Source organism: Dermacentor andersoni, chromosome 7, assembly GCF_023375885.2.
Source record: "Dermacentor andersoni chromosome 7, qqDerAnde1_hic_scaffold, whole genome shotgun sequence".
In the NCBI taxonomy this organism is placed as follows: domain Eukaryota; kingdom Metazoa; phylum Arthropoda; class Arachnida; order Ixodida; family Ixodidae; genus Dermacentor; species Dermacentor andersoni.
The window spans coordinates 127651777-127666378 of record NC_092820.1 but is presented as its reverse complement, the minus strand read 5'-3'; the positions used below and the strand labels follow the sequence as shown (position 1 = coordinate 127666378).

Genomic DNA, 14602 nt, shown 5'->3' with positions numbered 1-14602 from the left:
CCAGTCTTTCTTTCTTTCGACTTCAGTGTTGTCCGTGACCCTCTCGCCTCCTCCCACCACAGAGCGGCTGAAGTTCGTGCCGGCGCCGGTGAGCCGCAACCTGGAGCTGGGCTCCAACGCCAAGGTCTACTGCCGCGCGCGGGGCACCCCGACGCCCATCGTGCGCTGGATCAAGGAGCAGGAGGGCGGCCGCCAGCCGCCGTCGCTCGAGTGGCCGCCGCACATCCGCGACGAGAACGGCACCCTGCGCTTCCAGGGGGTGCGCGCGCAGGACGCCGGACGCTACACGTGCGTCGCCACCAGCACGCAGGGACTCATCAACGCCACCGTGCGCCTCGACGTCATCAGTGAGTGGTGTTGGCCGCCGCCGGCATCTCTTGTGCACGGATGCACCGGCTCGTTAGCGGGTCCAGCGCGAGCAGACAAAACTCGAAATAACGAACTATCCGATATAACGAAATAAGTGTTATATAATGCTTATCGCTCAAATGAGCGTCTAAGGAATGTACAGTCGAGCGCGATTTGAAGGTTATCGCGCGAGCGTCGACCGGGAACGAGTACAGCGCCATGGCCCAGAATTCTCTGCCGAGGCGAGGGAATTATCAGGCCTGCTTCCCTCACTCTTTTTGCTGTTCCTTCAGCAGCCGTCACTCCCTGCTGGGCTATAAGTTTCTTTCTTTTTCTTTTTTTTTGGTTCTGCGAACAGGCTGTGATCGCAGTGGGCACGACGTATTCTTCGGTATTATCTGAAATTGAACGTTACGAAGCTGTATCTAGCCTATGTAACGTCATTGCTGCTGAGCCAGGAAGAATGGGTGACCAAGAACATTAGCTTAAGCCCGCGAAGATACGAGGTAACCAATTCCACACTTTATCGCAACAAATGGAAAGCTTAGAATAGAGAGAAAGGGCGGTGAGTTTGTCGCGGGGTGATGGTTGTTGTATGTAACAGCGAACGAGGGAGAGAAGAGTGCGAAATCATGATTTTTCCTCACCCGAAACCGGCCGCCAGGTGCCTGGAGTGCTGGGCTGGTTGACGCTCGCGCGATAACCTTCAAATCGCGCTCGACTGTACGCTTACATCGAGTAGGGGATGTGATTCCGCATCGTAGCGTTTCACGCGCCCGCTTGGCTTAACTCCTCGCTCTGTCGCCCTTTCCTCTCTCCCTCGCAGTGATGCCCCGGTTCACGGTGCAGCCGTCGCCGACGCGAGCCGTGGAGGGCTACAGCGCCATGCTCCACTGCAAGGCGACGGGCGACCCCGTGCCCACCATCCAGTGGGACCGCAACAACGTGCTCAACAACTTCGACCCGCAGCGGTACCGCGTCCTCGACAACGGCTCCCTCTACATCTCGGAGGTGCACCGCGACGACGACGGCAAGTACGGCTGCACGGCCGGAAACAGCGGTGGCCTGCGGCGCGTCGAAGCCAGCCTCGTCGTGCTCGGTGAGCGGGTGAAGCCTCTTTATTTGCCACTAACTTGCGTGATGCATTGGGCCGAATAAGTGGCACGTGACTCGCCGCTGTAGCTACGCTGCGTTGCCCTGCTCGGGTGAGCGTTCAGCAACGACCGCGCGGTCGTGTAGGAACTCTGGGGGCCGCCTGCATCCAGGGGTTTCGCTCAGCTGTACGTACGGTGCAACAGAGAAACTTGGGGTAGCTGGTATGCGTCCATGCTGTACGAACAGCGCCTATAGAACGGACAAAAAGTTTGATTCCATCTTTGTTAAGTGAACGAGGTGGCTACCTGGATCATTTAGTTATTCATGTATACTGACTGCAAACAGCTCTCCTAAAAGAAAACAGGGACGAAAAGCAACCAACGCTTGTCCCGTCTGGCTGCTTTTCGTCCCCATGTTGTCCTTTTCGCGCTGTTTTCTGTCAGTGTAAAGTGAGATCCCGATATAACGAAAATCGTAGGACGGGCAAAAATCATGCGGTATATTGGAATATCGTTGTATCGAATTGATCTCTGGTTTAGGTGTCGCTTTTAAGCAAACGCGCGTTTTGACGGCGTTCGTTTTTTCTGGTACCTTGAAGATTGCCACGATTGTAAACGATGCAATGGGTACGATCTCGCCATCTTCGCAGTTCCGACTAAACCGTGTTTACGACGGTGCCGACTTGTGCAGTTTCCTTCATGTGTAGTATTTAGTTCTGCCAACCGCCATTGTTGCGGGGGATGGTAATAGAGTTGTCGCTGATTTGTAATCACAGAAGTCCGGGAATATATCTGCTGCTGATGGTGGCGAGCCGAGTTTTCTGTACTGCTTCGTAGTCGCAAACGAGCGCGATATTTCGTGCAACAAATCCGTTGTCTTGATGTGCTACTAGTACAAAGAACGCATAAAATGTCACTCTCTCTTTAGAAATAGTTGGTGTTTTGAAATGTGTAGTACTGAAATAGATTTATGTTGAAAAATAGCGGATATTCAAAATGTCAAGCGCCATCCGCCATCTTTTTCGGCGGTGTCACGGCAACACGAAAGTGCTCGCTCGATAGCATTGCTACCCAGCTACCGCAAAAGCTATACACGGCTTCTTCTATGCCGATAGAAGTAGCCGTGTATACCAAAGGGTGAGGAGCGATATTCTAAAGACCACACGATGGTCGCGAGTGTGAATGCGAAATTATATACGCGTTATATAGCTGTGGTATGTGACAGGAAAGAATGTTTCGCGTACGTGTTTTTCGTTTGTGCTATGTCGCTTTGCTGCTGCTTCTGCGGCTTGGAACTTCAGGGTACACGCCTGTATGTCGCTTCACTTATGCTTCTGCGGCTTGAACCAGTGAGTCCTCTCGCTTACGTCGCCTGGCTGCGTGCCTCCACGCCACGCATAAAAGCGCGGCAGCTGAACTCCCGACAGCTTGTGGCTTTGTGTCAATGTCGTTCGGCAAAATGTTTTTCCATTCCGCAACATAAATGGCTTGCTTCTGAGACACGGAAACGGCTATATACGTTTTCTAAGCGGCGGGCAAGTAAAATTACTTAGGCGTCGCGATGCGCATGCGGCGAACTTCTGCCGTCTTTCGTCCTGCTTCTCCCCGCTGGCCATACTGTACGTCTGCTGGGCTCGTTCGCCGCCGAAAAAAAAAAAAAAAGACGCCTTTTGTCAAAAGTTCTTTCTTTCTTCTTCTTCTCTTTGACACCACCGCAGATGCCTAGCGTATCACGCGTCTGTTCAAGGAGCCGCAAGTAGCCGTAGACCAGCAAGAAGACGTGGCCGCGTCCAAGCAAATGCCGGCTGCCGCAGAGCCTGACCTTGTGTGTGTTTGTGTGCGCAGTACATCTAAAAGGCAAAAAAGAAAAAAAAAAAGACATCCCGAGGGCCACGAGAAGCAGCGCCGAGTCAGAAAACGCCCGGGGATCGCTGTGGCTACGAGAAGACGCTACGACCGTAACGATGCCAACGATGTGCCAAGCGCGCCGAGCCAAAGACAAAGCTTGCGCTTTTCTGTTCATTTTTGCAAATAAACGTGCATCGCCAGTGTCGGCAATGCACTTGAGCTTTGGGAACTGCCACTGCGCTTTTACGGCACTGCAACGGAACTACGAGGGCCCTATATTGTTTATTAGCCAAAATAAGGCACATGCAGGTAATTATAGATATACGTACTGTTCTACGTACCTTACACCATTTTTCCACATTCTTTACACCAGTTCAGATATTTGGCCCATCGCAGCAGCAAATTTGAGATGCCCCTGTCGTCAGTCAGTGATGCACGTGGCCTACCCGAACGCTCATTGTCACGCTAGTCTGCACGGCCCTTTTGCGAACTTGCAACACTACCAGCTCACACTTCTCAAAGCGCGACACCTTTCCTCATATGTGGGCTGCATTTACCCCTGGATTTCGATGGGTGTTCGTCCGTTGCTCCATAGAAAACGAATCACACTTCGCTGCTCGTACGCCCTGGACGTGTGGAGCACAACCGCCATCTTCAGCAACTGACAGCAGCGCCGTGCCGTGGAGCTACCGGCACATAAGGCCTGGCCGGTCCGAGAAAGCGCCACCGCTGGGAATGGATGTGTTGAGTTCGCGTTTACAACCGTAATTCGGTTAAAGAAACAAAACATTGGGGCAGAGACTTTCTGATTCGCCCTCGTAGTTCAGCAAGTGCTGTCAAATCGAAGAGACCATTGTGGTGCTGCCGCGTCCCGTTGGCGCCAATGCCATGTAGTTGACGAACCTCGTGTTTTCGCCAGGCGCGCGCGCTCGCGACTCGCGCATCTCAGCTAAGCGTAGTGCCAAAGCTCGTGAGACAAGCCCAAGTAACATTTATAGGGTTAAATTCACTTTGGGCAGGCCACAAAGAAACAACCATCTCAGCGCAAGTTCTTATTCGACTGGTTGAAAATAGGCGCTCCATCTACATCGAGATAGCTCTTCCCTATTGTCCGACTCTAGATTAGAGCGCCGAGAGGCAGTATTCCGGTCGGAGCAGCCAAGAATTTGTGTTCGCTTATCGGTCTCGTGAGCCCGCCCTTTCCCGTGTACGCTGTCGACGACCGCGGCCACGATTGTTATTGGCGGCGGCGCCGGCGGCGTTACCTGCAGTTCCCATCGGCTTTCGCTTCCTTCCCTCTCAGTGCGCCAAAAAGCAGCCGGCTGTTCGGTTGGCGCAAGATATCTCCTATACTTGGATGCAGAGTACCTTTGCAATCGGAGAGCTCAAACTTGGAGGATCACAGTGACCATCCGAAGATTTCGTTACAATACGCGAGCTCCAACGCTAGGCCCGCGAGAACGCAATGCACATGCAGTTAACTACCGTCTCCGTAAGCGCTTGGCTTATGCGCTCGCCGATTACCTCCAATTAAGATACGATGCCTGGGCCGCGTATGCGCTCCGCCACGCGGGCAGCCGTGTGCAGCCACGGCCGGGCTAGAGCAGGAGATGTGCTCTCATCAGTCCCCCTCCACTCCTAGTGCGCTGGATCACGTGACTTCCAACAAAAGCGCGCGGGAAGACGGTGCCGCCATACTTCTTTGCTTACCCTCGCACGTTTTCCCTCGTACCCACGGCTCGCAGGGCACGGTATAGCACTTATGGGGAACATCACGGCGACGGCGAATATTCGCCTGGACTTTCCGTATAATCGCTATCGCCATAAAATATGGTGCATCCGTAATAGTTCACGCGCAACAACTGTTAACGCGTCTCAAACAGCGTTGCTGATTAGGCTGCCCAGCTCTAAATAGCATATTTTCAGTTTACGAAATAGTGGTAGCAACCAGCTTGGCAGCAATGAAATTGAAATGAAATACCATTGATTCGCTCAATAAAAAATTACACACGCACACATGAAGACTAGCATTAACTTCTCAAGCAAATGAAAAACAAGTGTACGAATCCAACGCACATTTTGGAATCCACTTGAAACGAAGCCTTCGTGAAACGTATAATGAAGTGCTTTAAGTTTGGCCAATTTAATTCCTGCGTCTTTGGCGTAAAGGAAACCGGAGCGCGCGCATGTGCACTCGTGCTACACAATGTGACGCCGCTTTTATTGGTTGTATTGGCTTGTACTTCTACATTTCTTTTTATTCATTTTAAATGTGCCGGCCGCTTCTTCTCCAATCTCCTCCCGTTGTCGGTATATGCGCCATAGGATGGAACGCATTATCATCATCATGAACACGCGGCGTTAATCTCGAAGAGCTAGCTGGTGTTGGCACTCGTGGCCAATCCCGCGCGTAGTAGGCATGTGCCATAGCTAGTACGGAACTCATCATCATAGTAATCAACACGCGACGACAGTCGGAAAGACCTAGTCGTTCGCACGATAGAAACAGACGTGTGAGTAGTGACCTAATGTTTAGAGAACATTGGGCTGCTGTCCTGGGCGGCCGAGGTTCCTATTCAGCCGCTGGACGCGTTTCTTTATAGGGAGTGAGGAGGAATTTAACGCGGCGAGAACCCGATTAGCGGCCGACCGGCCCCTGGCGAAACCACGGGATGATAGGCAAAGAGAGCTTCGCGCGCAGTATGCACGGAGTAATTGGGAATCGGGTACTGTATTGGGGCGCAAGAAAAGCACCGTAAATTATGTGCAAGTAAAAAGTGGCCACGTATGAAGCAATCGAATGAAAAATACCACTAATATGCACTTAGCATATCAATAAGTTGCACAATAAACGGGACTAAAGCAGGAATTATGCTTACTGTGCTCAGAACATAACTGAAGCTGCTTGTTCCTAGGCAGAGAAACAAACATCACCCATCACAAGGAGAACGTGTCGTAAGGAATGCCATAAGTAACTTCACAAAAGAAAGGGAAGTGAATTTTGTGGAGATCCTACTAACTGTGGGAATCGATGTTACATGCAAAGCATTTTGCAGGTTCCGCTAAGCTGCATTCTTTGAGGTGCGGCAAACCGTTACCAGGTGAACCAACGTGTTTGTGTAAATCGTGTAGTTGTGTGTGTGCATCGCGAGCGTACGCGTGTGTTACAATAGCAGTGCACCACGTCGTCGGGCTGACTCGTCGTTGTGACCACGTCGAAGGCGATCGTACGTATGGCAGCAAAGGCATATGACATCTACGCCCGCCGTTCGACGCGAGCGTGTACGACGTGACAATTGTTGGGTTCTACATGGGTAGTGGATGATGCGTAAGCGAGACAAACGCTGATTGTGACGTCATCAACTTTCATCATCATCATATTTTACGAAACACGAAATCTGCGATAAAGCTGAATATCTGCGCACCCTCACAACGCAGCCTGGTATTTGCATTTACAACGGTCTACCAGTGTATGTGAACAACATTGTGATGTGCGGCTTTACTGGCTACTGTTATGTACAGGCTGCTCGGAAATAGAACGTTTTCTGAGATCCCGTGGTCAGTAAACTTTTGTGGTTGACTGTACCTATGACTACGCGTATGTCATGTGATGTATGCTGAAAGGGCGATGGCATTTGTGTGTACTCTGGCGGCGAAATGTTAAAACGTGATGAACTTTGGCGATCACGAGGTTGGCAGAACGCCGCACTGTTTCTACGTAGTGTAACCTGTAACGAGGAAAGCGCTGGGGAAACTGGGCTGGTCCCGCAGATAGTGCTATCAGTCTGACACGGCGCCTCAAAGCGCGAGCTGTCACGAGAAAAGAAGGCGAGAAAGGCGAGATAGTGCCACGTGACCCTCCTGCCGAGTCTTTCAATGAGCTCGCTGCATTTGTAACGAAGGAAGTATGCCTGTGATCGATAAAAAAAAAAGGTAGTGTGATCGTGGCCTAGCGAGAGCACCGGGCTTCTGTGCTCGACGGCATAGGTTCGATTCCACTGTCGGTCACACATTACTTTCTCTTTAATAAAGCTAGGCGAAACAGATACCTACCTGCCGCGGAGTGCGAATAATAGCCGCGTTTACATGAATGCCACAACTGGCGCATTTCATCGCATCGCATCACATCAACTTCCTAGCGCATCGCCTCCATGTAAACGAGGCCAATGCGCTAGGTAAGCGCGTCACATTAATGCGCCAGAAGGGGTGGATTCGGACGTGTAAGTCGACTTTCACAGTGCTTGTTAACGGGATCGCATCGCATTAGGAATCCTAGGAAATGGAATTCGCTGCTGATAGGCTGCGCTAGTCGGGCTTTGGCGCGGCGTGACGCCTGAAGCGTCTAAAAGCGCTGCCTTGCCTTCGACGGGCGACACCGTGTGCCGCCACCATCGCAGCAAGGGTGATGCCCTACATATATGCCGCTGGCGCATCGCATTACACGTGATGCGCTACTGTCGCATTCTGTTGCATTCATGTGAATGCGGCTAATGCGGAAGGGAACGCTTTGCTATGAAATAAAGGGGTAAATAAAAATGCAAGAACTGCATTTTTTACCACAGTGAAACTACAGAAACCCGAGCATTGCGTATTCCTCTTCCTTGACCCGCGAAGACAAATTTCGGAAGGGAAAGCTACGTAGCCAAAGTGCACGCAAGTAAGAGCATTCCTGAAAGTAGTCCCACGTTCTCATCCGCATTAGTTTACGCTGGGGAGGAGAAAACATGGATCTTATTTACGCCATGAAAATAAGACAAGATACACTACTCAGTGTCAAGTCTGACTTATTTTTTCTGCTTTTCCCCGTTTGGGCAATAAATTCGAAGCCGTTGCGCGGGGAAGCTGCGCCGATTTAATATATGGTCCAAGAAATCCAAGGCGCTGTGAGACGCTGCCGGAATACTCGGCGTAGTAACACATATGCAGAAGCTCCGTCCCGGTAGCTTGCCCTTCATCGTCACAGAAAGTTGTCCGCGAGTATAGGCCGACCGTGGCTGAGCACTTACGCGGCCCACGCACCATATCTTGGAGATTATCTGCGGATGATGTAATGTGAAGGTGAAGTAATCTGAGGGTGCGCCGAGATGGTTGCAGGTTTCATGCGCGCAGCGTTCCCGCGCTCCTAATCTCGGAGGTGGCGTAATCTCGTGGCGTTCGACCTATTTATGTGTGTCTCTTGGCCTCTGTTTTTCACCGCCTTAATACTTATAACAGCAGTCTCAATTTTGCGAGACTTGGTGATGCGAGACGCAACAACACGAAGCGTTCCCTCCCCGCTGCCGGCGCTCTTCATCGCACCCGTGTGGTGACAGTGAGTGTTCGCGGTTATCGAATAAGGTCTGTTCAAGTTGGTCTGGGCGCCCGTGACACCAAGCTTGTTAACTTAATTAGTAAGCAATGTTTACTGCCATTTTAAACGGCCGATAAGACTGCAAGCCTTCGTGTAGTTCTCTTATACTATGCTATCGCTATCAACGCTTTCCCTTGCGGGCGAGACTGCGACATTTTATAACTTCGCAACACGTGATCTATCATGCCACTGCACCAGAGCGATCTATCCCTCCTCACCGCGCGTCGCAGTGAGCGTAATTGCTTTATCTATCAAAGTGACATTTCTAGAACACTTCCAGAAGGTGCGGATACAAAAGGCTTGGCAAGGTCTGTCTTCTCGACCGCTTCTCCAACCGGGCTGCGTCCTTGTTCCCTTTGGCTTAACTTCGTCGAACCTGATTTTATAGCGATAGCAATTATGTGGATAATCCTGGCAAATTTTCCCCGTCGTCGCTGGCGTGGGCGTCGGCGTTGGTACATATGGATTCTTCGATGTACTAGATAGATGTTGTACTATATTGAAGCACCAAAGTTACTCTGACCATGTTTTATGCTCTTGACTGATGTACGTATTCGTCAAAATTCTGGCACTTGTAGAGTGCAAAGAACCTTCAAAGAACTGTGGCTGATTTATATGATTTATGTATTTTAAGTGTCGCTACGGTGGAGCAATTGCCGGCAGCTACTGCAAGGCTAATCCCACCAGTAGCCTACAACCACTCAACTCAACTCAACTCAACTCAACTGGATGAGCGATGGTTTCCCTTTGGGATCCAGACTCTCATATCGCGCAGCATCGAGTGGCGCAGCGTCCAGTGGCATTGTGGTTGCGTTGCCCGCAACGGCACTGGACGCTAGCGCCGCGGTGCTAGTGACGCTAGCGTTCTGAAGACGCCTGGCAACTAGCGTGCAGTTCCATCTGTCCAGGAGCTGTCTTGCGTGCGGCTTCGAGCCATGTCGCACCTCCATACAGTTGCAACACCGTCCAAAGAGTTGGTCGCGACGCTAAACCTTGTTATCGCTGTCAACTGTGTGTGTGCGTGTGCGTGTGTGTGTCTGTGTGTGTGCGCGTTCGCGCGCGTGTGTGTGGCTTAGACGACCTATCCCTGAACGTGACTGACTGTACCAATTTGGGCTACCTACTTATTTTGTATACATGCATTGTTGCTGCTTTCGCCCTTGTTCTGTGGTGTCACCTCGCTGCTGTTTTGCTGCTATAAGCGAAGCAAGGAATCACTGGTAACGCCGGCAACAATGGGCTGTTTCTTCTTGTTCGTTTTTTTTTTCAGCAGTGGTATTTCCTTATTTAAAATTTTCTTACGGGCCTTGTATTAGGCATTGGGCAAGGGGGGCGTCGCAGTAAAGACTAAATTGGCGCAAACCAAGACGTAAAATTTACGTACATATACATATAGACACTATAAATTTTTTAAATGTGTGCACAACATATACAAACTTGAGAGCGTTGCAGCAACAACAAAAAAGAAAAAGGAACGCTAGTGTGCATATACAAAAAACGGCATAAAGATAGTTTATACGGCAAGCAAAATGAGAACGCACAAAAGTAGCCACTTCACTTGCAGGATAAAAAAATAAAAGAATTATAAGCAAAATAATGAACTCAGAAATACAACGCTTGAGTACAGAACGCATAAAACTGGAAAAGGGAAAGTACTTTATGTCGTTTGTCATCGTTGTGCATCGGAATATGAACTTATGAGCTGGCAAAATTTATCAGTACCTGCTTCGGAGACGATGAAATTGGGAACAGCGTTCCATAACCGAACGGCACGAGGAAGGGCCGAGCACTTGAATACGTAAGTGTTGGTTTGCTTTGTTGGTTCCTGACAGTGAGGTTGGCTGTTCAGTAATCGATGGACGGTGAAGGCTATTTTCTTTTTTTTTTCGATCAAGAGTCCTGAACGGCCACACACCAACGATCGCCGAGCCTTACATCATACAGCCGCTCTCGCAACAGCGCCTTAGCCAATATGGCGGACGTGGCCAGTGTTTCCAGATGACTATGCATTTCGAATACCCCTATAGGCTTTTTGTCGGAGTTAATATTTGAAACCATAAAATCACTCATATGAAGTTTCTACTAAGGAGATATCGCTGCATGTAGGACGGGCGTCCGAAAATTCACCCGTTCCTCCGCGCACGCCATGTTTCGCCGAAAGCAGTAGCACATATGGTGCCAACGTTCTCTGTCGCCGAGTTTTAAAGCGAAAGCTTTACTGGCCGCGAACTTGCGATTTTGTCGTGGCCGTGCTCCGAGGAGGCACATGACGTCACACCGCGTTCCTCGTCGTTGCGTTCGCCTCCGCTTGCTTCGCCAGCTGCGTCGCATGCCTGATAACATGTCGGAGGATTTAATGGGAGAGCTCGCGTGCGCCGCAACCACAGTTGAAGCGGCAGTATGGACGGCGACAATCCTGATAAGCAGAAGGAGGCTTGGAATTGACGTCGGAATGAGATGAAGAGGAAACGAATCGCCCAGGAAACAGATCAACAGCGTGCCAAACGACTGGCTAAACGCCGCAACATAGCTAGACAACCAGACTAACCTGGACTTGTAATCAAGATTAACCAAGGCTAACCATGCTATGCCTTAGCTTTCGCTACGTATATCCTGGCATAGCCGAGCTAAGCCACTGCCAATTTTAGATATTTCGTTTGGCAACGCTGCAGACAGCGCGCACTTCACACTTAATACGGAGAAATCGGAGAAGCGCTGCGTCCCGTCTTTGTGTGGGAGTGGATTTATTCCAGTCACTTCTATGAGATCCGCTGCGTCACAACTATGTACCGGCTTGTAGTTCTTGCCGCGAAATTCAGGAAGTAGTAGTTTATCCTTCATTTCTTCCGCTAATAATCATTGTTATTTTTCCCCTCAAAGTAATGAACATAGAAGGTTTTAAAAGGTAGCTTACCCTTCTGAACTGGTTTATTGTTGCTTGCTAGCGTCCCTGTGTATTAGTGGATGAATCTGTGTATGTACAACACTCGCGCTTTGCGTGCAGACTCCGAGGGCTACTCGTCGGGAAGCCTGCCCGGTGTCGGCGACCCCGGCGAGAACACGATGGCCAAGACGGTGACCATCACGCTGGGCGCGGCGGCCATCTACATGATGCTCGTCATGGGACTCATGATCTGGTGCCGGTTCCGCCGGGCGCGCAGAAAGGCCATGCTGCTGCTGCAGGTCTCCTCCGAAGGTGAGCCGCCTCGCAGAGCGCGGTCGGTAGTACGCAGATGACCCCCGAATTGGCGCGCACAGCATTGATCTCGGAGGCCACGGTGAAGGAGGGGTGGGGGTGGCAGGGGGGCGATGCATAACCAACACGACACAGGGAGTGTGTTTGCTTGCTTGAACATAACGTCACCTTTCCTTTGCGGTGGAGCTGTTAATTATTACGACTAGAAGCGTTCGCAAGCGATAGACATAAGCGAAGACGCGTTGAACTAGATACTATAGTTAACCCAAGAGTGCACTTATTTGACGAACCACTCGCATAATGCTGAAATTTAAAGGGATAGCGGGGGGCCGTAAGGTGGTGCGTTGGCAAAGCTAGAAGTTTGGGGACAAACCCGGTGCGCTCTGAGAAATTATCAGTTTCGGTAGTTGTTTGTCCAGCTGGGCTCGTTTCGAGAATGTAAAGAAGTACCATGAAAAATAAACTGCTAGGTGTGTCATCTAGAAACCTCGTACGAATAGAGTACGGACATTCCAAAACGTGCTGGCGAAAATCGGATGCCTCGAGCTCGAGTCTCGCGCCAGAGTGATCCGGCAGCGCCCATACCGCGCTGCTTGCGGTCTTCTTCCAAATGTGTGTGCTTCATCATGGTGCACCGTATGCAACGAGAAACTTGCCCGTCTGGTCCGAGCGCATTCGCATGTTTTCCAGTGGCCAAGCCAGACGACGACATCGCACCGACCGAGATGCGCGACAAGGCGGTCACTGTGACGGCGTCGGCGCGGGACTCGCTCGTGGCGCCTCACATCGCCGGCTGCGCGGTCGACAGCAAAGACGGCAACGCGGCCGACGCGCTCTCGCACAGCTCGGGTTCTCACTCGCAGCACTCGAGGCGCAGTCGGAACTCGTACGACAAGCTGCACTACCCTCGCCAGGACCTGCACACCATGATGCTGCTCGGTGAGTCGATCGCTTTTTGTCCGACGTGACCCGCGCCTGTTAGGTCAGTGGAGTAGCTTTATTAATACGGTGATCATGCAAGTCTTGTCGGTGGGCTAACGTTTATCAGCATCTGCGCACATAATTATCCAGGGTGACTTGGGGTCTGTGTTACGTGAAGCGCGAACAAGAAGAAAATCCGAGGTCACCTAAGCACTTCCTACGAGTTTTGAATGCGAAAGAATTAATGTTCACTTGAACGCCGCTGAGCGGTCCTTCGAGTTTTGCGCTGCGAGTAATCTGCCGTAGCGGTACGTGCTGCCCGAGCCAACAGGCAGCAGCAGCCTGGGGTTCCAGCGTCGCATGTCACCGGCGTCCTGCGCGACGAGAGACCGAGGAGGCAGCAGCGGCCACCAAGGCCGGCAGGCGACAGCAATGCTCGCTGCCCGAGCCAGTGAGCAGCAGCGCAGCCTGCGGAGCTGGGTCGGGCACCGCGCGCCGGCTTCCGAGGGCGAGACGGCGGCGACCGCACGCGCGCGTCACGCCAGTGCATGCCTCGCCCACGACAACTCGTCTCGCCCCGCGGCTTCCCGTCGCCGCATGCGATCCGTCGAGGCGCGCTTGTGACGTGGCGTCGCGGCGATGCCTTCTCCCTTCACGCAACACCGTTTCGGCCGCACTGCTCCGTCGAGGCGCGCTCATGACGTGGCGTCGCAGCCAATGGGAAAGTAGGTGGCGTTTCACTGCTACAGACGCCGGCTTTTTCGCTCGATAAATCATTTGATGTTTCTGCATTAAAAGAAAAAAAAAACTTAAGAGCCTGCATTACGTGCAACTATATAGGAGTGCGACGAGCAGTCACTCCGTAGCCGATTTCTAAGCATTGTGTCGTCTCATACGCGTGTTCATGAGCTTAAATTAACCTCCTGAGACCCATTGTGTACGTTACGTTGCACATTGCCTTCAATCCTTCCGAAAATAAACTAGGAAGCGATCACACACATGTTCATCCCAAATGTGATGTGTGGTGTATGCCAAGCAGCGTGAAAGTGGTTTAATCATTTCCGTATAGCCAGATTTCGGGAATATTTACACTAATTTGATACAGGCCGTTGCGTCGTCACAGACGAATAAGAACAACGGTGTTCCGAACACCGCGAAATGGCAAGAAAATTCATTACGGAGTGCCAGAATATGGCAACCTACCAGACCAGGTCTGCCGTTGCCGGGAGGTTCTGTATGAAGTCTTAAGCCGAGACTACACGTACGCTTGCGGACGCGCGCAAGCTCACGGCCGCGCGCCTAGCACCTGCCGCGCCTCGCGAGTAATGGCGGTTTGCATCCACAAAGACGTGCGACAGCGCACGCTCACTGAGTCACAGACGCCTTGGCAGGCGCCGCTTCGTACTTTGTTATCGACAGCGTTTCAAGATGCTTCGATATCCATAAACGTAATTGTTATATCTTTATAGCTGTTAGATCAGCGCAAAAAGGAAGGAAGAACCACTTTCTTGCATGATATAAATGTGCTTCACTGAGAGTTGAACGTTCCGCGCCGTAACTGCGTAACCAGGCGCGCCGACGCGAGGCAACTCAAGCGCGCGATAACAGAGGTGAGCTGTTCCCCGAGATCACGCCGCGTTTCGACGCGTACGAGCCATGCCGCACCGCCTGCACTTGCGCGCGTCCGCAAGCATACGTGTGGTCGGGGGCTTTAGGGCGATAAAATTGTCGCGCGCCGCATGTTGAATGTGCGAGTGAAAGCGTGCGAGGGTGAGCCGGCGAACCCGGCTCAATCTCGCGTGTGCGAGCGAGGAAGGGGAGGCGCGCCCTCTCTTGTCGCGGGCG

At 51.6% G+C, this 14602-nt stretch overlaps 1 protein-coding gene across 1 annotated transcript in view; it reads left to right on the top strand.

Annotated features, from left to right (window-relative positions):
• LOC126534540 (inactive tyrosine-protein kinase 7-like) overlaps positions 1–14602 on the top strand; it is a 169845-nt gene that overhangs the window by 145459 nt on the left and 9784 nt on the right. The window contains exons 8-11 of the mRNA XM_055072445.2: positions 63–347; positions 1175–1447; positions 11645–11836; positions 12527–12775. Coding sequence (XP_054928420.1) covers positions 63–347; positions 1175–1447; positions 11645–11836; positions 12527–12775 — 999 coding nt within the window. The remainder of the gene's footprint in view (positions 1–62; positions 348–1174; positions 1448–11644; positions 11837–12526; positions 12776–14602) is intronic.